The sequence below is a fragment of the Colletes latitarsis genome, chromosome 2 (genome assembly GCF_051014445.1).
Source record: "Colletes latitarsis isolate SP2378_abdomen chromosome 2, iyColLati1, whole genome shotgun sequence".
NCBI classification, from domain to species: Eukaryota; Metazoa; Arthropoda; class Insecta; order Hymenoptera; family Colletidae; genus Colletes; species Colletes latitarsis.
Window position 1 is genome coordinate 18,416,328 of NC_135135.1, and position 26,144 is coordinate 18,442,471.

Sequence of the window (26,144 nt, forward strand, 5' to 3'; positions counted from 1 at the left end):
ACGGGCGAAACAAAGAAGTTTGAAGTTAGTTTTTGAACGTTTGAACGGTTACCTTTTGACATTTGCTAAATAACGAGGCGTACGACATGCTTTGATATATTTTATTACTGGCGTCCGCTTGTTATTCGTGTTTCAAACACGGCCGGAAGAGCACGATGTTTCGTAACAAGTACCAGCATGGACTCTTGTCCGTTTTGTACAGCTGTGGCTCGGCGCCGTTGGAGTTGTGGGACATGCGTGTAAGTTTTTCTATGGAACGAATACACATTGCACGGTTATCGAAAGAAAAAAGTTTTTATTTAAAAAAATACCCAGAAAAGTATTTATAATTGTGCGCGTATTCGATGAAAACGATTTGAGGTTTTGGCACTTACGCGTCATTGTTGGCAAAATGTATATTACCAACGATACAAATAGTCTTGTGTTATTAAATTTCTCAGCTGTAACCGAGTTTACCTTGCGTTCGTTATTAAAAATTTATTATGTAGGCAAAAACTTTGTCCATCTCTTCAATCTCAAAAGGTAATGTGACGACATAAGACGAACGAAACAATGACATCTGTAACATTATAGAGATTAATAAAGTAGATCATACGAAAAACAAAGCCCACTATCTGAAATCACATGGACTCATTAACTCAGTAAGTTGTGTTTTATGATAATATTCTTTTTCTGTTTGTTTTCTAATTTATTAAAGTATATTATTATCATATATTATTCTCAGTTTATTATAATCATATTACCATACTCTTTGTATTTTAAAAAGATCGAGTCTTCAAAGAGCAATCAATAAACGTAATTGGCCAGTAAAACGAAGAATATTCCTATTGACTACGTTCATTTAATTTTATTTAATCTTATTTGTATATTCGATTTCACATTAAGGAAATACAGGGAGGGTAATTTTGAGCAGGTGAAGAATGGTTACATTCGAAGGGTGACGGACGAGGAAGTGAAATCGTTGGCCCTGGAGTTGGCTGGAACGAACGTCACGACGACCTACATCTTTTCTCCCCCAAATCCGAAGAAATCTCTCGGCATTCGGCTTCCCTTTCTGATCATGATCGTGAAGAACATGAAGAAATACTTCACGTTCGAGATAACAGTAAATCTCATCGCGACTAAATCAATTTTTTCATTGTTCCCTTTATAAGATCGATAACGGTGTCTCGGTAACGGACACTTCGGATCGCTTCGCGCCAGAAGTATGCATTGTTTTCGCCCCGATAGATACTCGACGACAAGAACATGCACAGGAGGTTCCGAATGAGCAATTTCCAAAGCACCACCCGCATCAGACCCTTCAGTACATCAATGCCGATCGGGCTGTCCGGTGGTTGGAATCAAATTCAATTTAATCTGGCGGATTTCACGCGAAGAGCGTACGGCACGAATTACATCGAGACCACGCGCCTGCAAATCCACGCGAATTGCAGGATTCGACGCATTTATTTCGCGGACAGGTGCACGATATAATCATTAAAATTATTTATTTTAAAAAATTCAATAATTTCTATGCCCCACGATAAATTTTGTATACTTTCAATTTTTATTTTAAATATTAATATTCAAATGACTCACGTTGTACTTCATCCATAGACTTTACCCGGAAAGCGAGCTACCGGAAGACTTCAAGCTCTTCCTGCCAATTCACCGGAAGAAATGTGTTAGGGAGGAAGACGTGAAACCAAAGGATAAGGAAAAAGCAAAGGTCGAAGTTGAGGAACCGCCGTCTTTCGAAGCAGGCGATGCACCCGAGGACGAAGAGGGTGAGGAAGCATTGGCAGAGGAAGAATTAATCGAAGATGAAGCTGTTTCTTTGGGAAAAGAGGCTGACGAAATTGAGGTTAAAGAGGACGACGAAGAAGAGGAAGAGGAGGATGAAACTGAACCTCCGGACGTAACAGAATACGAGGCGGAAGATGAGGATGCAGCCGAGGAAGGCGAACCTGGAGTTGACACTCGTGCATCGTCTCCAGACTACGCGACGGAAGAGGAAATTGATGGGGAACAAACAGCGGCGGAAGAAGATGAAGGATACGAAGCTCAGGAATGAGTACGTTATTCTACTTTAGTGTAAATATTAATCAATAAAGTGTCTAGTTTTATGCGGTCTCAAATACTATTTAAATAAATTCTATCGTTATTTTCAAATATTTGAACTTTCGGGTTTTCTTTAAAATATACTATGTACAAAATCTTAAGAGGTTATAAGATGTACATAAGTTTTTAGGTTCATTAGATAAACTATATATATTACTTTTCTTAATCAAAAATATATAATTTCATTCAAAATGTGGCATTAATAGTAGGAAGGTATGCACGTTTAAAATTATTGGATGTATGTCATATGGTATAGACCAAAGTAGCAGCAGCAGTGCACGATAGAACACTGTTTCAACAAATAAAAACATAAAATATAGAATGAAAACTCCTTCAGCATTTATTGTTTGTTATTATGGTACGTCGTAGTCATCGTCTTCTCTCTTCCTTTTCATAGATTCTTCTTCTGCTTTGATGGGAGGCATTGTTTGCCCCGATGTGATTTGTATTTTTGGCTTAGTTACTTGTGCCTTTACCGTAGCTGTTCCTGAGGCAGCTACAATTACAAAAAAATTTGTGTTAATAAATAATAAAAATTACAATAGTCCATATTACTATTGTTTTTTAAATAATTTGAATCTTACATATTTGAGTTTTCAATGAAATATGGATAGAGGGAACGGACGTTTGGGAATGCAGGACTCTGTAGGGATCTATGAATCAACAAAGATTCTAACATTTATTGTTTTATACAATTTTAGTTATACCTATGGGTAGAACGTACCTGTTGAAAATTTCAACACAGGCTTTGGTATTGAAATAGTTTGTGTTCTAGCAACTGTTGCAAGTGTTCCTGGTCGTTTAACAATGGAAAGACCAGTTTTGTTCCCTTCTACTTTTAGCTTAGATTGACCACCTTGAATATTATTTCCAACTAATGAGTGTAGTGGTTTTCCAAGCAGTTTTTTCGTTGCATTTTTAAGCTTGTAATTTGTAGCATTTAAGCAATATCGGTCAGGTGGTAACCTCAAGCCATTGCTTGGTTTAACAAATGGAAGTGGTATATTATTTTTTGTCCGAGCAACGTCTAATAGTACATCTCGCGGCGGTGGATTCGTAAAAGTACGTTCCAACTGCATCTTGACTGCCAATCTAACATCATCCAAATCGATGAATTTCTTTTTTGCATGATTCGCGTAAATTCTACTGTCGTCTAATATACGGGTAACATAACCTATGGATTGTAAACCGATCATTTGATAAGCCGTTTCGTATAATTATTAGAGAATGATAAACGAATACGAGAAGTTTATTTACTTCTATTTTCAACGTAATGTCTATAAATTTGAATAGATTGTGAATATATAGTACGTACGATACGTAAATTCAAGTAGCTGATTTATAACCTTTGGTTCATAATCCGCAATTCCCATATCCTTCATTATTGACATTATAACTTGAGCGTCCTTTGGAATATGTTTTACGTGACTCATTGTCTTTGTTTTCTCTGTCATTTTCCAGAAATGTAACTAATATTGTTGTAACGCGTACAACAATTTGAGAACACGAACTTAGGTTAGCGTTGCAAGTCAAAATCAAACAGAAAACTGAAGTGCTCGCTACAATATTGCCACCAGTAATGTCCGAAATTTGGAATGTTAAGTTATTTTTTGTTTTAGAATTATTTTATTCAAAATAACATTTTTCTATTAAATAAATTTCCACTTATTTAAGAAGAGAATTGTCTTATAAATGTGCGAGAAATTAAAAAATTTGTTGTCACATGTGCATGTTTTCTCCATCGTCATTGTGGCAACCATTATGGATTGCTAGATGACAAACCAGTGTCTAGAGAAAACTGCCCCTCCACTTACGTGCAATAATGCACAGTCATGTGTGCGAAGCGTCAGAGCTTATGCATACGTGGCTGTGCATTAGCGTGCGTAAGTAGAGGGGGCAGTTTCTTGTGAACCTTGTGGACTAGTCTGCCATCTGGTAACACTAGTCTGTAGCGTACTTCAATTGAATTTGTTGACGAGTTCGTGGCTTGCCATCAAACTTTAAGGTTTTTATCTTGGAATTCATATCACATGAGATCCAACATGAATATTACATCCGCAGGTAAGTTATTTATTACATATTTAATATTAGACAACGTTTTAAAATTACATTATTATCCTATTTATTTGTAAATTTTCACACAATACTAAATCACTGTACGTGCAATGATTTGCAAATCTTGTGGACCATAACCTTCAAACTTATATCCAAAATATCAGATGTAATTGTTTAATTAATTTTAAACAGCGTTAACGAATATTGTATAACTCGTACGTTTTTAGGAGAATATTGAGACTTGACATTGAAGTACTTTACTTAAGTAAATTTAATGAATAAACATCACTTTTTCAGCTGGTATCATCTCCCTCCTTGAGGAGCCAATGCCAGAATTAAAGGTGTTTGCTCTTAAAAAATTGGATATGATCGTCGATGAATTTTGGCCTGAAATTTCGGAGGCAATAGAAAAAATGTATGTAATCCAAGTGCTCTAGTTTACTGTGTTATAATTATTTTATCTTTGTATCGTAACAGCAAATTCCTTGTGTTTCAGTGAAATTCTTCACGAGGATAAGGCATTTCCGCAGCATGACTTAGCTGCATTAGTTGCTAGTAAAGTTTATTATCATTTAGGAAGTTTTGAAGATTCTCTTACGTATGCTCTTGGAGCTGCAGACCTTTTTGATGTCAATGCTCGCAATGAATACGTTGATACCACTATAGGTACTAGTATAAATTTATTTTTATTACTAGCAATTTTAGTTTAATTAGGTCGTATGTATTTATTGAAATTTTTTTTATAGCTAAATGTATTGATTATTATACTCAACAACGGGTTTTGGAAGCCGAAGGAAAGTTACCACCAGGCAGTAAAGGAATCGATCCTAGATTGGAAGGCATTGTGAATAGAATGTTTCAACGCTGTTTAGATGACAATCAGTATAGACAAGCTTTAGGTCTTGCTCTTGAAACTAGAAGAATGGATGTTTTTGAAGCTGCAATTATGCAATCGGTAAGAAAAATTTTAATTTATGAATGATATGATTTATGAATTTTTGAGTTTATGAAAGGTTAACTTTATGTTATTTATTATTTTCAGGATGATGTGAGTGGCATGTTGTCCTATGCTTTCCAAGTTGTCATGAGTCTTATTCAGAACCGTGGTTTTCGTAATACCGTACTTCGCTGCCTGCTTAGCCTCTATCGTAATCTTGGCACACCAGACTACGTAAACATGTGTCAATGCTTGATATTTCTCGACGATCCGCTAGCCGTTGCCGAACTCTTAGACAGACTGAGTAAAGGCTCGCAAGACTGCGTTCTTATGGCCTATCAGATCGCGTTTGATTTGTACGAATCAGCGACACAGCAGTTCCTCGATCGCGTTTTACAAGCTCTTCGGGCAATGGCTCCCATTCCAAGTGCTCTTACGGTTAAACCAATCGTGAAACCAGCCGTGAAGGCAACTACCGAAACTAATTCTGACTCCACGAGCATGGAAATCGAAACTGCTGCACCCGTGCCAGAAGAGACATCCGAGCGTAGCGTTGACAGTTTGGTAAGTTACATTACTTATTTTAACACGCCTAACAAATAATACCGTCTTTTACTCGGCTGTTTTTCCGAATGACACTCGCGGACGACCGACATCAAATTTGGAGGGGATAGAGGAGAGGGGGGAACGAATACCAGTTACGAAATCTTAGCTTCGGGAATTTAACAGCTTCCGCGATTTTAGGTTACGTTCGGCCATTTCTCGTTTCAGAATGCTGAAGAACGCGAACAACAAAAACGAGTGGACGCTCTGTCGAATATTTTGGGCGGTGAAATTTCCATCGACTTGCATCTGCAATTCTTAATTCGTAGTAATCACACTGATATGTTAATATTGAAGAACACCAAGGATGCTATACGGGTGTCTATTTGCCATACTGCCACGGTAATCGCGAATGCATACATGCATTCCGGGACAACCAGCGATCAATTTTTAAGGTTAAGCATACGTCACTTTAATCGTTTGTTATTTCGTACCGTATCCTCACAAAATATCATACTTTAGGGATAATTTAGAATGGTTGGCCCGGGCTACGAATTGGGCTAAGCTAACGGCAACGGCATCGTTAGGCGTCATTCATAGAGGTCACGAACAGGAAGCTTTAGCATTAATGCAATCCTATCTCCCGCGAGACACCGGTGCTGGTGCTGGTTATTCCGAGGGAGGCGGTTTGTACGCGTTAGGACTGATTCACGCAAATCACGGTGCAGTTATCACAGATTACTTACTCGGACAGCTGAAGGACGCACAGAATGAGGTGTGTACGGTGTTTATTTATTTCGTCACGAAGTAACCCAACGCGACATTTTGGTTTTCTAACCTACGATGGTGTTCTCGCAGATGGTTCGTCACGGAGGCTGCTTAGGATTGGGTTTAGCCGCTATGGGGTCACATAGGCAGGATGTTTACGAACAATTGAAGTTCAATCTTTATCAAGACGACGCTATTACTGGCGAGGCTGCCGGTATTGCCATGGGGATGGTCATGCTGGGATCCAAATCAACCCAGGCGATAGAAGATATGGTTGCGGTAAGTTGATCCATATACATATATTTTATGCGAACTAATTTGAATCGATCGCGAATCTTGGAAGAAAGTTTATGAACTTTCATTGCATGCTATTTCGAGTTATGTGAGGGTCTTTAAGGATTGATATAGCATTTTAAAAACAAAAAGTCTGTTTATATTAACGCGGATTTTATTTAACGTTATAACAAATTTAAAGAATAGAGTTAACCACCTGGGGCATAAGGTGGCTGACTTGTAGTTTTGAAATTGTAAGAGCCTCTGGCACTGGAAAAGACAAGACGGCATAAATTAGACGCAATGTTGATTTGTAGAACATATTTGCGTGCATGATCGTATAACGGTAATTTATAATAATAACGAGAAATTTACCTGGTACTAAGATTTGGTCCACCCATGTACTCAATCTTACCTCCTTTCACTGGAATACCGGGGAAAGCCGTTGGGTTTACGATAGATTCACTGAAATACTGGTAGCTGCGAGAATGAGCGCAGGAACCTGTAATTTATTGTTGTTTGTTAATATATAACAGTGACAGGAATTCTTTTATACGAATCCAGTGTAAAAGAATTGTCACTTAACGGGGATTACTGTATGACGCGTATTTGAGTCAAACGTTGAGCCGTTCCACTTTCAGCCCCACTTTTAGTCGCGAAGCACGCAGATTTAAAGAAAAAAAATCGTTCCAAACTAGTTGGACCGAGATTCTGACTGTACTATGGCACTGTTAAGTCTTTTGTCTGCTACGACAAAGGAGGAGCAAGTCTAGTGGTACCTATCTTTGCAGTAATCAAAGTTCCAAGACATCGATGTTAAAGAGGATCGATGTTCAGGGACAGTTCTATCGACTACATATTGGACGGTGGTAACTTTCCATCCGTAATTCAGAGATTCGTCCATTGGTTTGTGTATTTTTAATCGTACATAATTCTTAGTCGATTAGTCGATAAAGCGAGTCTAAATTATTTTATTCTTACCGAGTAAGTCGGTGGAGCATCCTGGTTGGACAGTGCCTCCGTTGGCGTAGAAATCAGAGGTACCTACTGCTTTCTCGAGGCCCAGTTTGCCAGCAGATGTGTGAATAATTTCAACGATTTTCCCTTGCGAACTGTCGATTCTGCCATCGGGACCTTTGTTTTCGAACATCGGTTTGGCCGGGTCGAGACCTGCAATTGCAATCGTTTAAGAGTCTAATAGGTCTTTTTGTATTATGTAATGTAGTAAAAAAAACTAAAGGAACACGTTCCCTAAGATATATGGACGATTTTAAAGCATTAGTTAATTTGATAAATGTAACGCAGATTATGTGCTGTTACCGGTAATTTCCGAGACTAGACCGGTGATTGCCAGCTTTCGTCCCGCCAATCCCATAACGTGTGCACCTAGGGAGTGTCCAATCATCTTCGTAGTACTGGCTTTGAGATTCATCCTTGAACGGAGGAAACTAGAAAAAGACGCGACACGGTCAGCTACGGCTGGCACGCTTTTCGCGACCGTCGAATATACTAGATTTTTGGCTATCGTACTCCAGTCTACGATTATCACGTTGCAGTCCATAGCCTTGATGTAAGCTGAAAAACGTCACCATTTAGTTATCGAGACGATTGGCGTTTATATCGCAGTAGTGCTCGGCTATTTGCAAAGGTTTCACCCCGGATATATGCCACATGATCTTGTTCTTTAAAAGCAATAACAATGGTTGCTGTCTAGCAAGATTGTGTGGTCATTTTCACGTATTTTACATATTATTTCTTGAAGGTAATCGAACAATGACAACGACGTCAAATATACATAATCGCAGTCATTAGCAATGTTATCTACTGGGTGCCTTAATATTACGTTAAGATAGCATAATATGGTTATAATAAAATTTATGACAAGATTAGATTTTATTTAATGTTACCATCGCGGACTAGCGTGCAGGACTGGGAGTTGCCACTGCTTTTCCAACCATGAGTGACTATGGCCGTCGGTCTATTCGAGTTCCAGTGGCTACTCGAGACACTGTTGACATTGTTCAGCTGCAGATTTTGTCCATTTTTTGGGTTTTGTCTGAAACGAAGGGTATAAAAATCTTATTTAAACTTGCTGTTGTATTAAAATCATTTTATCGAGTTAGAGTTAGCAATAAAGAATCATATGTTGTGAAAGATCGCGAGACTTTTAAAAGTAGAAATAGCAGGAATAAAATTGAAAAGAAAAATTTTTCCAACCGAGTGTAGAGCGTGAAGGTGATGGTATCGATGTTGTTGGCCAATTCATTAATTTCGTTTAAAGTTAGCGGTGCATAGTCGAGTTTGACCAAATATGCTATACCGGTTTCGTCCGGTAAGATCGTGTAATTCGCCTGCAGCAGCGCGCTGATCAGGCTGGGATAAACTGCAAACAAATCCCAAACGGTTATCGAAACAGGTTATTGCATTATTAATAATATTATTATACGAACTCAGAGCTAAAGCTGGAGCAACCATCGTGATTTCGTTGCCGCGAATCGTCACGCGCGTTACGATTCCTCGACTAGCTAGCTCCTTCTGTTTTTAGCTTCTTTTATACGCCCAATGGACACAATGAGCATCCACTCGAGCACCACAACGTTGATAAGTGATACGACCGAAGGACAATCACTGATTCTACCGGTGTGTAATTCTTGCGAGTTTAGGTGTGTTTTCTGATTTACACTGTTGCGAAATCCATGAACGATTCGTTTCCCTTTACAGAGAAACTGTTTTTTTCCCCCCTCTTACAGATGTTCGTGAACGAACGCGTTTGTGAAATTTCTTTCTTTCGGTCGGCTCAAAAAATAAGCTCAAACTTATTAGCTGGATATTATCTCGATCGTTCAGATTGAGAAAGCGTTGCGAAACACGAAATCCGTGGCGCACTCATCAGATTGAGCCTCGAGAAGAGCTCTGGCAATTCGAGATTATGAAAAAAGTTGAGTCACAACTCGAAATCCGTACAGCGTTCAAAGAATAAAACATTTTATTTTCGACGAATTACTGTCAAATTGGAAATAGGCAAATTAGAAAGAAAACAATGTGAAACGAATCGAAGTTAAGTACCTCAGTTGTTACGTTGAGATCTATGAAGAGCAACACTTTATTACCAAGTTTTTAATTGCGATTTTCTTTTAATAAATCGAGAGCTCTTCGATGTTTGTGCAAGAACTGAGCTCTTGGCCTTGCTTTCGTTTGTTTATATTCACTTTCAAATTTGTTTGCAAACATGTACAGTCGGGAGGGGTATGTTTGCCATACGCGTTGCATTACGTATTTAATTTATTACGACAGGGATTTATCTTGATCTATATTTTCGTTAAATAAAGTACAAATTAAACACGCCTTTACATGGAATATTTTAAACGTCAAACAAATATTAATCAAGTAACGGGTGCGTTACGGAAATCAATATTCGTCGAGAATCCTGAGAATCCCGATTAAATCGAACACTATTTATTTTTGCCCTTTTTATTCCAAATGCGAATCGTTTTCTTTTTCTTTCTTTTTTTTTGCGTTGCAGTTATTATCTACTTGCAATTTCATATTTTGCGACATCGACTACGAATGTGCGATTGCGCAGCATCCGTGAGAATGCGGATTGAAACGCTTTTTATGTGTTGCTGCAATTGTTTACAGACAACGCGTTCATCGGCGAACATCAAAAACTTTAATACCGTCAACATCAATCGCCTAATCCTTTCGTATTTTATTTTTTTTCTTTTAGATGTTTTTACAGAAAATTACGATAATCGTTATCTGCTTTATCGAACTCGATCGAACGATTGAATGATTAGACGACTCAGAGTTATAACAATCTTACGATTCGAAACTATTTGGCTGGTTCGTTTGGACGAAATAAATTTCCGATTCGGGAACCGTGAAACTTCGAATTTTGTGGTTTCGTACGCCACGAATTGCAAAGTCGTGACTCTTCTGCGGGGAAAAGTAGTTTCATGAAACAAACATATCTTGGAACCAAAAAATGTATTTTTAGGGGAATATTCAATGCTAAATCAGAATTCTTGGACAGGTAAATAAAATACATTTCGTATTTTATTTAGTTTACTTTTCGTCCATAACACCTAGTACGTTAAAAAAGCATTTGCATTGAGATCTATTTTTAAAATAGCGTCGCGAGCTTAGAAAGATTAAGAACCTCATGGTTCAACGGATTCAAAGCGAGAAAAAAGTAATATTAATAGGTCGCCAACCTACGTGCATAATCTTCGTCTATTTCTTCGTGAAATTCGACTCGTCCGCGGAATAAGATTCCTCGTGGACATCGTATTTCTTCGCGGGACGATTACCTTCGGGAAACAACGAAATCCACTTACTGTCGGTGGAAAAATAGGTGCAAGGACAAACTGCGTCACTTTGTCAGGGTTGCTCTAACTGTCTGAAGATCAAGTGGATTTCGTTTCGTACTCGTCGAGTATTTCTCGATTCGACGGGAGTCTTGGGAATCCTGAAAATAAGATATAAGCTTTTCGGTTTTTAATAAAAATTTCGTTAAGATATTTCCAAAGTATCTGACGAAATAAAACGAAAGAAAATTCTAAATTGAATAGAGGGATGCGTTGTTAGGGGATTTCAGAATGTTGAAAATAATTTTTTTCACGCGGTAACTTTGGATTACATTGCGAAACAATCTTATTTTTGTGTGTATAATATTTGTATAACGTTCGAAAATTGATACTCGATAGTAGTTTGATATCAATAAATCGTTGGATAGTGATACTCTGTTATTGTTACTCCCGTTCCATGGCGCGTTGTTATCTTTCGAATCAAATGTAATATAAGTTTTTATTAACTCGACACAGCTTAGAAAGTCGTTGCAAGAATATCGCGTGCGCAACGAGCGAGATCTTTTCAAGATTTCCAGACGTTTCTTTGCCTCTTTTCTGGCGTTAATAAGTTACGTTTGACTCGATATCGTAATGAGTCGATAGATTTTTTCGTACGTTTGCAATTGATGCGATAGCAAGACAAGTCTCTGTATAGGGTGATCCAAACAGAGAGATCGATGCATTCAGAGACTTGGAAAACAGACGAAAAAGGTCCATTCGCCTTATTCGTTTATCTTATTTCTTTTTTTAAAGCTGTGAACGTCGTTGCTCGTACAATTTATATTTTTATTTTATTTAGAAATATCATACCGAGATTCGTAGAGGAAGTAGTATTAATAATGATACAGGAACACTGTCGAACTGTGGAATAATTTTACATACTTTTTATTTAACATCCTTATTGTAGTGCTATAGAAGGTAAACATTCGATTATCTCAGGGAATGAATTCTACATATAAAGGTAAAGGGGCGCAGCTGAATCGCTTTCTAAGCTCAACTACTTATGGTCACTCCAAATGAGTCTTTTCCGACTTTTTACAAAGGATATTCAACGAGTTTAACTTTCCTTCCAATGCATAATTAATTTCTTCCTAACGGAGAATTTTTTTTATAGTAAATCGTAAATCTTGTCTTTGACAAATTTTAATTACAATGAATTCCGTGGTTGCGTTTAAGTCATCTAATTTTTGTAACCTTCTTCTTGAGATATTCCATACTGGAAACCTACTAATTCGTGTTTAGGACGAACGTTTTCATACAAACCGTTTCTTATTCATTTTCCAAAATCCCGATACGCTTGTATCAGAACTTAAAAGCAGAACTAGACGCGGTATTCGGAGTTCCATAAGTAAGAAATCCCCAAGAGTCAGGTAACAGTAACCGAATTTTTGCTTCGCTGGAAGACATTTTCGCGCGAACCTTTGTTCATAAATCACATCGAAGCAAAAGACGAGGCTTTGCCAGTGAACCTGGATCCCGAATCCCGGATCCCGTTCGATAGAACGCGTTCCCCCGACGAAACATCTTTTACTTCCCGTCCGAACAAAGTAGTAAAATTCGTTTCCGAACATCGCGTAGGTACCTTTGTGTCTTGGGTGCTTCGCTTAATAAAATTTCGCGAAAGAAAGCGGACAAAGCGCCACGGTCGCGCAATTTTACTCGAAGTTTTATATTTCTTTTCTCTTGGTCGTTTTTCAGTATGCTCAAGAAACACAGCACGAGAAGATCCTCCGAGGATTAGCCGTCGGGATCGCGTTCACTATGTACGGTCGACTCGAGGAAGCCGATTCTCTGGTGACTTCGCTCTGCTCCGATAAGGATCCGATACTGCGAAGGAGCGGCATGTACACGCTCGCGATGGCATATTGCGGTACCGGAAACAATCAGGCCATCCGGAAGTTGCTGCATGTCGCTGTAAGTTTTCTTTGCGAGTTACCGCGAATACGTTTCGAATACCATCGTTTAAATGTTGGTCGAGTATTATTTATTGAAAAAGAAAGTATCCATGTCATAAACAGTTTTGAGATTTAAGTAATGGGCATTTTTATTACCATTATTTATGTTCTTGTATCGAATTTTAAAGTTAAAATTTGTATATTCTCTATTATATTGGAAAAGAGTTTTGTCTTGTATCGAAGAATGTTGCCCTTGGAAGTTTTATACAAGTGTCATATGTCAAAGCAACATATGATTGAAAATAATCCGACGAAGGTCGCATGTGGAGATTTTTTTTATCGGGAAAATCTTGCCAATCCATTGATAATACTCTCGTACAAATATAGGTTTTGTAATAGAAATCATTATCTACCGCCCTTTCGTGTGAACTAAACCGACGTGTGTTTTGCTCGAAACCGGAAATTACCGTGTTTGTCAAGAGTATAATCATATTAAAGGTATTTCATCGCGCAACTATGAAAATACGACTTTGAAATTAAACATTATTTTCGAATTTTATATGTATATTCAATTTTTGTCAAGTTGTGTCTGTCATTTCTATATATTTGTATATACGTTTCTACCTATTTATTCGACGTCAAAAATAAATTCTTTCGTTTCGGTACCTATTTACATTCCGTAATCGTTTAAATTGTCGACGTTGATGATACTTGCTTATCAGAAATTATATACGATTAAATTATCAAGAAGTTGATCCGTAGATAGCACGGGAATGATTGAAATTACTGCCTTAAGAGTTCGATTAATTGTCAACACATGCTTCAGACAGTAAATAAATATTTAATTATTCGTTGCTTTCAGTATTTTTGCGTAACCACTTCGGTTTCTTATTCACGGTAAAATAGTTACTGATAATCTAAACTGAGAAAAGTATATTTTGGAGTCGATGAACATCCTTTTCAATGATTATTAATCGAATCGTCTAATAATGTAAATGTCTGTCTCGCCAGGTTTCTGATGTGAACGACGACGTTCGACGGGCTGCGGTCACTGGGCTGGGATTCCTCTTGTTCAGGTGAGTACCTTTAAAGAATATTCAAGCAAGGACGATATGACCCCGAGGAATGCGAATTCTTGGATATCTAGGTCGTATCGGTGTCCTGAAAATTCCATATTTGCCAGGATGACCTGGACTCGATGCTTTAATCAATTGCTATTTTAATTTCTCCTGTTTTTTTATAAAAAAAACCGAATGTCTTCGACCAAAACTGGGTTGCACAAATACCCAGTGATTATTTACCGTATGAAACCAGAAAATCTCCAATAACTTACAGAATAGAAATCAAAGTATGGATTATAAAGCGATATATTTCACACTAAACAGACTTCATTAATCTTTATCACAAATCAGTGAACTATACTTAATTTACCATTCGTTTTTTGATTTTTCGGAAGTTTTTTAGACAGACGTTACAAGTCGCGAAACAACGTAGATCGGTGACTAAGAAAAGTTTCGTTAGATTGGCTTGGCAGTCAGCGTGATAAAGGTGCGTAAGTTGTTTCCCAGCAGGTCTTTTTTCAAACGCCTGACAGGGAAATATTTCGCGAGAATAAGCCATTCGGGGCGGCAAACTTTTCATATTTATATGTTAATTTCGAAGACTACTATCTTTTCGTCGCTCTTTATTAATATTTTATTATCGCGGTTCGAAACTCGGGAATCCCAGTGTTTGATACACTTTGCGTTCCACTTCTGATTAGTCGAAACAAAAGTAGTTTATCCCCACGAAACTTCCTACCTTGGTACTGGCGTTCTCTTCTATTTCAGATTGAAAATTAAACCGCAATTGTGCAAACTTTGGATTTTAATACTGTTGATTTCTGTTTGGTCGAAAGATCAACAAGCATTTTATTCGATTAGATTAGCGAGTTAAACAAATAGTACAAAACATCGAATTTCGAAGATTTTTTTTCTAAATTTAATGTCAATCAGTGATTCAGAACTTAAGGTATCACGGTAACAGTAACTCCCGCAATTTTTAATATTCTAGCACAAAAAAAATTATGTATACTCTCGAAGCATACGGCTAAAAGTATGGATTAAAACTGAACGGAAAAAGGAATAGCCTTTTCCGATAAAAATTTCCCCAGAAAAGCTAGGTTCCTAGCGAAGGCTGGAGGGTCGAAACGTTATCGGGGATGCAACACGTGATCTCGAGATATAATGCGTATGCCTCTGAGCCCGGTGGATAGCATTCAACCAATCGCCGGAATGAGCAAGCGGTGCGTGTCAAAATTACGATAATCGCGTAGTCGATTAACCGACAGTCGCTTCGAATCGCGGTTCAATTGAATGTAAATGCGCCTCTAATTAGTCATGTCGTTCGATGATGCAACACGTTCAAGCCCCTTGCGTATGCAGTCTCTTTGTTTCGCGGATCTTCGAGGCGAGGCTGCTCGCAGAAGAGATTCGCAACGTTGCTTCGATCGCTTTGACAGCTTCGTCGCGGATGCTCGACGACATCAATGGGAATTGCAAAACAGAAGGCAGAGAAACTTGCACTGCAATAAATCTTATCGTTGGGTTTGTTATCATCCTCTTTCGTCACACGCGACGCTATTGCGTCGCGTAAATACACCAATTTCAAAAGTTTAAAAATGTAATAGCAAAATTTCGTTATCAAAATATTCATATTTAACAGGAAATTACGGGTCGTATATTTTAAGATTCGCAGACTCACGCTTATCGTCAATTTAATCGTTCCAGCGCGTCGTTATTTTAATCGAGACTCCATCAACAGTTTTAATCTCGTCTTTGAAACGCGCAACAAGATTACATTACGTATTATTAATAAAGATCTGAAGCGTTGCTGTATTTTTAGAAATTAATTAAATATAAAGCCCAGGTATCGTGACTGGGTATAATTCGTTGCATCTTCCTCTATTCGGTTTTCGAAAGACGTTTATTTAGCTAATAAGCTTCCTTGAGATATCTGCTTTTTAGAGTTTAGAAACCAAGATTGCACTCGTATCGACGCGTTGTTCAGTTTCGGTTTCGACAACGATGTTCTATTTATTTATATATAATAATACTAGTTTCTGCGTTAAAATGCAATTTACTATAAATTTAATCTTTTGCATATAGGAAAAAAGAAGCCAGTAAATTCTATATAGAATTAAATTCTGTAAAATATTAAATGTGTTTTAATGTACACGTAGCGTACGTGTATTGTAAAAATATTACGTGTCGCTACCATCGGTGGCGATCCATTAAAAAAAGTGACCGCAAAATTGACTCGGGTCTAAAAAATTCAGGTCAAATTTTTTGATAGCGTCGTATTTTACGCGAGGATGAAAAGTCTCCGAACGTCCTCTTGAGAAATGGCGGTTCGAGTTCCAATAAGTCTTAAACAGTACTCGCCCACATACCCCACGCCTATCGATTAACGAAATCGCGATGGATTTCTTCTCGAGGCAATCGATGCAGTCCCTTTCATCGTCCATTCTTTTAAAAGAGTCGTTGGTGTTCCAGAGAGCGAACGCGGCAGGAAAAATGTCGAGACACTCGTTTGGAACTTATTCCGCGAGAAAACGTACGACCGAAATTTGTCTTTCGCGACACCAGCCACTTAAAAGTTTGCGGTCGATCGAGCTTCCCGATGTTCGCCACGTTTCGCGACACGTCCTCGACATTCGAGCGCACTTGTCAAACTACGTACAAATTCCAACAGCCCCGGTAAACGTAATTTCGCTATTGTAAATTCTCTCCTCCTCCCTCCTCCCTCCTCCTGACGAGTTTCGAAGCGTATCTGAATTTCGACGAATCCCTTTTTCCCCCCGAGCTCTGGAAGCTTCTCGAATTTTTCGTTTCACTGTTCGAATCACGATTTACCTTTCCGTCCCTTCCCTTTATCGGACGCGCGAAACTTTTTTAATATGTCGACTTATTGCGTATCCGGCGAATTTGATCGACTATCAGCCCCGTCGACGGTCAATAGTTCTCATCTCTCAGAATTTGACGGATTGAAAGTTCCTTTCATTTAGCCGTTAGTTCGTCCCGCGATTTCACGGCGCAGTTTTCGCGGTCGAGAGCCCTGCCTTTAATCTGCACCGACGTTTTTCTATTAAATCGCGGAACGCTGGGGGATCGAACCCGTCCGGAAGCCCCTTTCTGACCGGTTCCCTCGGACAACGGGACCGAGAAGCTTTAATAATCGCCTTCAGTCTTTAGGCTTGATTGCCAGCAGCGCTCGAGAGACGAGAGATAATGAAATATTAACGCTTTCGTTGTCGGGTCGCTCGTATCCCAACTATTTTTTGCAATTTTAATCGTGGAAAGTCAGGAAAAGAAGAATTTTGTTAAGACGATGCATTTCTACGTCATTTCTCTATTTTCGAAGGAGTTTTGATGTTACACGAAACTGAAACTTTGTTCCCGGACATTCGAGAACTACCTACAAATAATTGAAATTCAAGAGTCCTTTTTTTAACATCCGATATTGAGAATTAATTTTTCTAGCTTCTTAGTGAAAAGTCCTGTTACCTATACAGCGTGTTCGACCACCCCTGGAAAAAATTTTAATGGGAGATTGTAGAGGCCAAAATAAGACGAAAATCAAGAATATCAATTTCTTGACTGAGGCTTCATTAAAAAGTTATTAACAAATTAAAATAAAAATTTTCAAATCGTTCTGAAAAAATTATTTTCGGTTGCGGGGATCAATTACAATCATTTTTGGTGAATAGACATACCCCCGAAATCCTACCCACTTTCTAGAAAAAAATTCAGTACGGGCGGAATTTTAAACGTTAATAACTTTTTAACGAAATCTCCATCAACAAATTAGTATTCTTGGTTTTCGTCTTATTTTGGCCTCTAGAATCTCCCATTAAAATTTTTCCCAAGGGTGGCCTAACACCCTGTATATGGCTGTTAAATAATTTTTATAGTTGAGTCGAGACTTGAAGCGAGAGTGTCTTACGTTTGATTCGTACGATGTAAATAAAGAAAATAGTACATATTTAAAAATAATTTCTACGCGTGAAAGGTAACATCGAGTACGTTTCTATGATATTCAGACAAATTTCTATTCGTATATCCGTATATTGTGACCTAATTTTCGATGATATTAATTTATCGAAGGGTCCAGAATAGAATGAAATTGAAAAACGGTTCGTCGGTCAGCATATCGCGATTCCAGTGGTAGCATGAGCTAAAAATTGGAGAGCTATTCCAAACGTTCGAGGTACGCTATGGATCGCAAGGTACAATCGTTGCTTCGTAATCAAGGTAACAGATCGCCGAGGGAAAAATCTTCTCTCGGGATTGACGTTGCGTACGAGAGAGGGCTCGTTCGAATTCTTCTTTCCGATCGAGTTCCTTTTAATGAATCTGAATCCGTCGCGAATAATCGATACGGGTCCGAGTCGGGAGACTCTTGATTGAAAATACTCGATCGATCCCGTGGTTCTCTGAAATGGACTGTCAGCGAGGATAAATAGTCGAGACGAAAGAAGGAAATCGTTAACTATTCTTTGGCTGTGAAGAATCTGTCAATTACCGATCGATCCGAATCTCGGTGAATAATCGTTTCTAATTAACTCGTATTATTAACGTCGCTCTGGACTCGCGTGATTAATGAATCGAAAACAGAGTCTTCGATGTTATACCATTTTTACGAAGATGTAGAAAAATGACTCGTAATCACATAAACAACCACAATTATCTAAAATATCATTCTACAAATTGAACCGTAGTTAGATATACGTTTACGCGACAAATTCTCAAAATAGATCTTCTCCAAAATGAGAATATAAATTTTCGATTCAGTTTCACATGCAAAATTCGTCTTCGATTATATAAACTGTCATTTTAAAGTAATTCATTTTATTTGCCGCGTCGATTTACGATCACGAGCGACCGTATAATGGAACCTCGTACGAAGAAATTTCACACGAAATTTTCGATTCAATTTCGCGGGAAAAATTCATCCTCCTTTTGGTTGCAAGCAGAGTATATAAGTTATCATTTTAAAGTCACTTATATTATCTGCTACGTCGATTTACGATCACGAGCGACCGTATAACGGAATGTCGTACGAAAAAATTTCATTTCAAATTTTTTACTCAATTCCGAGCGAAAAATTCGCCTTGGTTTTAAGCATATGAATTAACATTTTAAAGCTATCTATTCACTGCATCGATAGAACGGCCGTAATTTTAACACGCGAATAAATCAGGGATTAATTAATTGTTTTCGATTCCTTTTGTGTGGTAAGCATCGATCGTCGACTTAGCGGGACAGTTTGGGGATTTGAAATTTCACGGTTGCCCGGTCAGAGAAGTTCCTCTCACGAGTAATCGAATATTTACCATGACTTCGGGGCCAAAGTACGAAGGGCGAGTAAGACGCGACCTAAATTCGAGCATCGAAATGGCTCTCGGGCAGAGCTCTCCGTTCGATGGACACGTTGTCGTGCTGGTGGTCTCGGTTTCCGTAAACTTGCGGGCAAGTTGCAGCGGAGGTCGCATATGAAAATTTGATGCTCGAGGATTACGCCTTTGGTCCACCCACGCCTTAGCCTCGAAGGGCTCTTCTATCTGGAACGCTAACGAAACACCTTTATTTGCGGATTCTTCGTCCAAATACTCTTCACGATCTTCCACGAAAAACTCTTTATTTTAAGTTTATTCTAGATTACGAATCTCGTTACGATTAATGAACATATTAATAGCTTCAATTTTATAAATTATCTGACTAGGTTCGGTCGAAACATATAATTTCGCGTAAACACCAATGCTTACTATGCAAGTGGAACAAACTAAGACTGATTAGACGAGACATACTCTATCGCCTGACTCATTTGATCAATTATTATTATTTATTTCATTGCGATTAATGCAAGAATATATTTTCTTGAAGTTGATCTGAACTACTAGTAGTTTCAAGTGTATAAATTATCTTACTAGACTCGGTTGAAATAAATAATTTCGCGTAAACATCGTTGCTTATTACACAAGTGGAACAAACTAAGACTGGTCTGACGAGACATACTCGATCGCCTGGAGTGTCTGATCAATTTTTAATTTCCGTTACGTCGAAAGCAGACTCGCTTAAAGAAAACTTCATTCTATGTATAGTCTCGGTACATTTTCTTACAAAAAATTGCCACTATTGTCGTGTATACGTATCGAGTGATTTTCGATCGTTTTGAGTTTTCTTCGGTACGAAATAAATAATTTTAGCAATTCAAGAAAGTGGAAGAAGAGATGAACGTAATATATGAAGAATCGAATCAAATTTTAGCATCCTATAGTCTAGGGAAAGAAATAGGTAGTGCAAACGAGAAGAAAAACGAGCACGATCCAGACAAATGAAGGGTCGAAGTATAATGGGTTCAGGGAAGAACCGATCAGAGTCACATTTCCCACAATGTTTAGAGACTACATTGACGCGAAAATTGGAGAGAATTTAATAGAGAGGTTAGAAATAAATGATTTAAATCACGGATATTGGGAGCACGTAAGATTAACTCGACGAAAGCGTACGGAAAATTCATGGCGGCTTCCGTCTACGAGCGCAAACATGTTTGGACGAATTTAGGCCACGCAAGATCCGGTAAGCTCGATTTTAATCAACGCCGGTAATCGGGGGATAAATGTAAATTAATTTCTCCGAGGACGAGACGAGGATTTCCATTCGCTAAATGGGATCCGCGAATCGTGACCAGATTACTTGACGAGACCTTTTCGCCGTCAAAGTCTTCCGATTGATTCCCATTATGGACCCGATAATGTACGCATCTTATCCGATCTTCGTCACCAGTTGTGCGAGGATTATCAATTTGAATAATAGTTTGCTTATTCGAGTCGTTGGAATCGTCTTTGTAAACGAAGTTTTCCAAATTTTTTACAATCTCAAAACAAATATAACGTTTTACGGGTGAACCTGTCACCCATTTCCAGAAAACAGAGGAAGAAGATAGATCGTTTTTTTTTTTTTTTTAAATTGAAAGAGACGTTTCAATGATTTTCGTGGACAGATACATGGAAAAGCAATCTTTCCAAATAATATTTTGACGTTTATATTTTTGGAATCAATGTTGATAAACTTCTATTCTTTTTGTATCATCGCTGAATCAGTAAACATTTCAAACAACAAATTATTTATTTTTGAACCGTTAAAACGATGCATATTGCCAGGAATAATCGTGGAATAAAGTAACGTGTAATTTCCATCCGAAGTCTAATTAATTATCGTGGTTGGCGGTGTCGGGAAGTCAGGGTGATATACTTAAAGCGATTATGAAACTTCCCCTGCCCCGGAACTTCTTTTGTCGTTTATCAGTGCGTAATGCATCATCCTTGATCCCCCGATGGCGACTCCGATGACAGTTTCCTAAGTTATCTGGTTTAACTTGAACCTGCGCAAAAATTCGTTTGTTAGTCGGATAAGGGTTGGCAGGGGGTATTAGCGAGCTACGAAGACACTATAGTTGGATCGAACTCAATTTTCCGGTCAAGGCCGTTTACCCGAGCGTTGTTACCTCTTCTGCTGCTGCAGTCGACTTTTATCGACTTACTATGTACAATTTAAATTAGAAATTCCTTTGCAGGAGTGTTTCGTATCAAACTACTAAGTCCTCCAATAATTTCAATGTTTTGGATAGTCTTGCAAATTTTCTTCACCGTGAACGAACGCGTCTTAAGAAAAATCCAATCGTAACAAAAAAGTGGAGGACTGGTTTTTGAGACAGTTATAGAAAGGTACATAATGCCTCGTCTATATTAATGTGCATACATCAGGCAGGGGTTCATAATTTACCCTAGTGGGGGTCTGCTAGACCTCTGTGCGCCTACTTAAAGGGGTTAAAGCAATTTGCTTCATTTAATTGTACAACGAAAGAGTTAGAAACGACTTGCTACCTATTTAGGAGACAAAGGGGCTGCTATTAGAGGTTTGCATGGAAAGACGAGACACGCAGTCTGCACATTATTCGACTCTGGTTAAAAATATATAAGCAACCGTGCTTTAAATTTTATTACTGCCCATCTTTGTATGTATTTCCATCGATATGATAGGTTTCGTTCGTTTCGTTTCTTATTCATGGAGTTTCCTTTCGAACTTCTATACTCCTCTAAGCCTTTATAGTTCCTGTATTTTTAAATATAAGAGATAACTATAATATTTTAGAAAACGATGTAATATATTACGCAATACAAAAATATTTAATAAGAATATAAAGGATGGATTTAATTCTATTGATATAAAAATAATTGATTTTATTTTCAACTTAATGAAAATTTCCTGAAGTAAAACGCGTCGAATGGAATTAATCAATGCCAATAAAGACCAACCAAAAAAGGCTTTTCCATTCTTCTACATTATTCTTATCGGCACTTTCGATTCTGTGGGCGTTGCGCTAGGAGCCATTAGCGTTTTTTGTTATTTAATGAATTCCGCCACTCTAGCGCTCTATATAGGTTCTTTCGGCCGCTTAATAGTTGTTTTTCGTTCGAATTAGTTCGCTAATCGTTAATTCTGAATAATATATCGGACGTTTAAATGATAAAATATGGAATTTTTATTTAAAACAATTTTATGCTGTTACTTTGAATATGGTAGAATACGCATGATAGATAAGAATGCATTTAAGAGGTCTTAGAAATGTATATAAGGCGAATACGTACTAGTAATAAATGTCTCTGTTGCTCATGGATGTATGAAAATATTCCTTCGAGGAACGTTACACCGTACAAAAGAGCAAATAGGATGATAGGGAGGAGGTTTCCTTAAGAGTCATTTTTATTTTCGAGTCACCGATGCTTCTCCAAGAAAATATATTTTCGTTCAATATTCTTATAGAGTATAATAAACATGAATATTGCGTATCCGCGAGCAGAAGAATATTTAACCGTGCCAACTCAGAGTGCAACTTCAAATTCAATTTTCTAGATACACATACATTTTATCGATCGTTAAACACGATGTTTGAAGAAACTTCAGTGTGTATTACTTTTCTGAGGCGCATTATCGTTCCGCCGTGACATTTTCTCCTGGATAGTCCGCGTAAGCCGAACGAAGAGAATTTCAAATTTATGCCCCATAGAAAGTTTGTAAACTTTAAAAGCAAGTGTAATATTCACAGACACAAATTATAATTATCTCCAGCTTCGTTTTCGTAATTTCGAATTCATTGTTATACTTTCTAGAGATACTCGATTAAAGCGTTTTTTAGAGTATCTTCTGTGCACGCTTACGGTCAAAGTCGAGCTGGAATATCAAACATTTTCTTCCAGCCCATAGCAAGAAGTGAAATTTCAAGATGTTTCTGTACATGACACCTCGTTCATACTACACGCGATTTGCACAAGTGGGCAGACTCCTTCAGTCGGAGAAACCTTTCCAACGCTATAATGTTGCCTCCAACTTGCTTCACAGTTGTCGTTTGATATCCAACGTTACCATTTATAGTGATCAGATCGGAAATTTAGCGTCTTCCATTGTTTCCAAATTAAATTTTGAATTTTTTCAAATCTTCGATAGTCCAGTATTAAATAGAATTCACAAAACGAGAAAAATATCGTTAAACAAGTCTTTATTTTCCTTTTTATTTATTTCTTCGTCGTCGATTTCTATTTTCGGATACAGGATCGCCAATAAATAGTAGGAAACGTTTCTTTAGATTTACGGTTCGAAAAAAAGGTAAAAAAATAATCCGGTCGAAAAGTTCTGCACGGCCACTGTATAAAAGGATTCTAAACGATTGGCGTAAAAATAGTGCGGGAAAAGTACATAAAGCGTTCGGGGATTCGGAACAAAAACTACCCTTGTAAAAAAGTTCGAAAACGGAACTCTCGTACAGTTCCCTAAAATTAAGTAGAATTACGATTTTCGACGACGGTTATGTTTGTTATAAACCTCTCCATCATTGGGTCAAACTTTCTTCGTAAATTTTATTAATCGCGTGAAATTCATTTTTCTGTAAGCAAAACTGAGATCTTTTCTGACTCTTCGATTTACACGAATAAATATTTTTCTCTAACTTCTGTATTTTATGTTTTACATGAAAATGATTACAAATCGCACTGACGATTAACGGTAACGCGTTTCTCGATTCGCGGCGGCACTCTGGGCGCGTGAAAAGCTCATTTTCAAATTCAGCGCCGCGGTCTCGCGTCACTTTTATCATGCAGATCACCGGATACAGCCCCAGAAAAATCCGGGTCCGTCGAAATCCGCGCTCCGCGGACCAATATTCAAATGTTGACAATAACATCGTTCCATTGAATTTCACACATTCCAGGCCAGATATCGGTCGGGCGTTATTCGATGCAGCGTGAAACACACTCCGTTGGAAACGATCTGTGCTACGGCGCGTTTTCACGGCCAGGATCGATCGGTTCTCGAATGATTTGCTTCTGGATCACCGCGTTCCGCGACCGACGACTGCTGTTTCGCGTACCTCGTTTGCGTTTCCCGTTGTCGAAAATTGTTGCCGGCGATGGAAATTGGAAACAGCGGCGAACGACGGACAAATAGAGAAGCCGGGAGATCGTTTCGTTCTTGGATGAAATATTTTTCCGAATATACGCTCGTAGAAAGCTTCGCTCGTTGAAATGCTTGTTTCGCGGGTTCTGTCGTTTGTTTTTTTTTTACGACAATTGCAATACGACGGGCAACAGGTTGGTTCGTAAGACTGGATCGCGAATCGTATTTTTACACGCGTGATTTTCGAATCTTAAACTCTATAAATATACAGGTTCCAGACATCCTTGATAGTAAACGTTAATTCGTTATTGACACTTTTTGAAATACGTTCGTGTTTAAATATCGTATGCTTTTTTTTTGTATCCAGTGGGGATTTCGAATGAAATATAAATAATTAAACGTAACGGCGACAGAAATAAAAAGTGAGCCGAAATTGGGACGCTTGAGTCGAAAATCGAACGGAAGTCCGAAACGGTTAATTAAATTCTGACGATAGAGGCTCGTGTTTCCAGGCGATATGTGTTAATTGCGTTTCGAAAATCCGGCGATAATTAGCTCCTCGTAATGGGCAGAATTGGCCGTTTAAGTAACAAGCCAACCTCGTTAAGGTCAACATGCTCTGAAATGGATAGCTCAGGGTGGATCGAAGCTCATTAACTTATCGCGTATGGAATCGGAGTGCTGTGGCTCGTTCTAAATTTCCCTATCACGAATACGTGGGAAGATACGGTCTTGCCTGGATGTCCACCGCCTACTCGCCGCGTACATATCGATAATGAAACAATTATTTACATCGTAACGACATTTTCTTATCACGGATGCTTTGGCGCCGCGTTATCGCCTCCTCTCCAGTCTCGGTCGAACGTACTCCAGCATATTTTAGGAACGAATATTAATATTAAACATAGAAGACAGCATATAGATAGAGGATGAAGAACCCTTTAAAATGAGTGTTCATTAAAATCGATAGCATAATTAGTTCCGGAGATATAAAGATTTTAATTTCAAGTCGATCGCGTGGTTAGTTCCGGAAATATAAGGGTTCGAAGTTTGTTTGCTTTTCATTGTTGACATCAGCGCGAGGTCAATTGCACGTGTAAATTGTGAATGAAAGCCTGAGTTGCTCGATTTCGAGTTGGATTTTATTTTTGCAAATTATTACCGTACTCGTATTAAACATAATATTGCAAATTGAGTTCTTGTTGCTACGATAGAGAAGTGGATATAATTGAGTGGGTGATAAAGGAAGAATTTTATATTCGTTAAAACGTTTTCAATGATCTAAATGTTGAAAAGAATCTCAAAGAGATAAAGTGGTATTAAAGTACGAGCAGGATATTTTATAATAGTATAACCGCGAAAGATGGAGAGAATGCCTGAAAGAATGGTTGGAAAATGTGGAATAACATTTTGTTAAGGCTCGAAGGAGTCTTGGCTGTGTTTACGTTACGCTCGACGGGGACAATGCCATTTTTGAGAACATTGCTGGCGCGGTTCTGTTTTCTATACATTTGTTGAGGACTCGAGCACGGCTGGAAAATATTAGCTAAATTTACCGCGGCAGGAGTTCGGTCGTTCCATATTCAATGACGTAAAATCTTTAAATACGTTTTATTCTCGCGATTATACAAGATAATGTATAAAGAGAAGTACGATCGGTTGGATATTACACTGAATTGTATAGAAGATTAAAGTAAATGTGAATTAATATAGAACAAAATACATAGAT

At 38.1% G+C, this 26,144-nt stretch overlaps 4 protein-coding genes across 4 annotated transcripts in view; 2 read left to right on the forward strand and 2 right to left on the reverse strand.

Annotated features, from left to right (window-relative positions):
- Window position 1: 1 nt before the first annotated feature.
- Window positions 2–2,125, forward strand: LOC143351481 (cilia- and flagella-associated protein 20). Its single transcript, XM_076783007.1, has 4 exons — window positions 2–239; window positions 914–1,105; window positions 1,231–1,463; window positions 1,600–2,125. The coding sequence occupies exons 1-4, from the start codon at window positions 156–158 to the stop codon at window positions 2,054–2,056; spliced, it is 966 nt and encodes a 321-aa protein (XP_076639122.1). The 5' UTR covers window positions 2–155; the 3' UTR covers window positions 2,057–2,125.
- A 295-nt stretch (window positions 2,126–2,420) lies between these two features.
- Window positions 2,421–3,856, reverse strand: Taf9 (TBP-associated factor 9). Its single transcript, XM_076783004.1, has 3 exons — window positions 3,419–3,856; window positions 2,828–3,277; window positions 2,421–2,599 (listed from the first exon to the last, which is right to left on the reverse strand). Exons 1-3 carry the CDS (start codon window positions 3,555–3,557, stop codon window positions 2,457–2,459), a joined length of 732 nt encoding a protein of 243 aa, XP_076639119.1. The 5' UTR covers window positions 3,558–3,856; the 3' UTR covers window positions 2,421–2,456.
- Window positions 3,857–4,015: 159 nt separating this feature from the next.
- Rpn2 (Regulatory particle non-ATPase 2) overlaps window positions 4,016–26,144 on the forward strand; it is a 71,609-nt gene continuing 49,480 nt past the window's right edge. The window contains exons 1-10 of the mRNA XM_076783880.1: window positions 4,016–4,164; window positions 4,456–4,573; window positions 4,655–4,824; window positions 4,905–5,113; window positions 5,201–5,659; window positions 5,867–6,093; window positions 6,161–6,413; window positions 6,497–6,685; window positions 12,727–12,942; window positions 13,935–13,999. Coding sequence (XP_076639995.1) covers window positions 4,134–4,164; window positions 4,456–4,573; window positions 4,655–4,824; window positions 4,905–5,113; window positions 5,201–5,659; window positions 5,867–6,093; window positions 6,161–6,413; window positions 6,497–6,685; window positions 12,727–12,942; window positions 13,935–13,999 — 1,937 coding nt within the window. The 5' untranslated portion in view covers window positions 4,016–4,133. The remainder of the gene's footprint in view (window positions 4,165–4,455; window positions 4,574–4,654; window positions 4,825–4,904; window positions 5,114–5,200; window positions 5,660–5,866; window positions 6,094–6,160; window positions 6,414–6,496; window positions 6,686–12,726; window positions 12,943–13,934; window positions 14,000–26,144) is intronic.
- Window positions 6,817–9,256, reverse strand: LOC143351854 (pancreatic triacylglycerol lipase). Its single transcript, XM_076783885.1, has 7 exons — window positions 9,130–9,256; window positions 8,897–9,062; window positions 8,587–8,735; window positions 8,000–8,254; window positions 7,661–7,849; window positions 7,055–7,181; window positions 6,817–6,949 (listed from the first exon to the last, which is right to left on the reverse strand). Exons 1-7 carry the CDS (start codon window positions 9,152–9,154, stop codon window positions 6,889–6,891), a joined length of 972 nt encoding a protein of 323 aa, XP_076640000.1. The 5' UTR covers window positions 9,155–9,256; the 3' UTR covers window positions 6,817–6,888.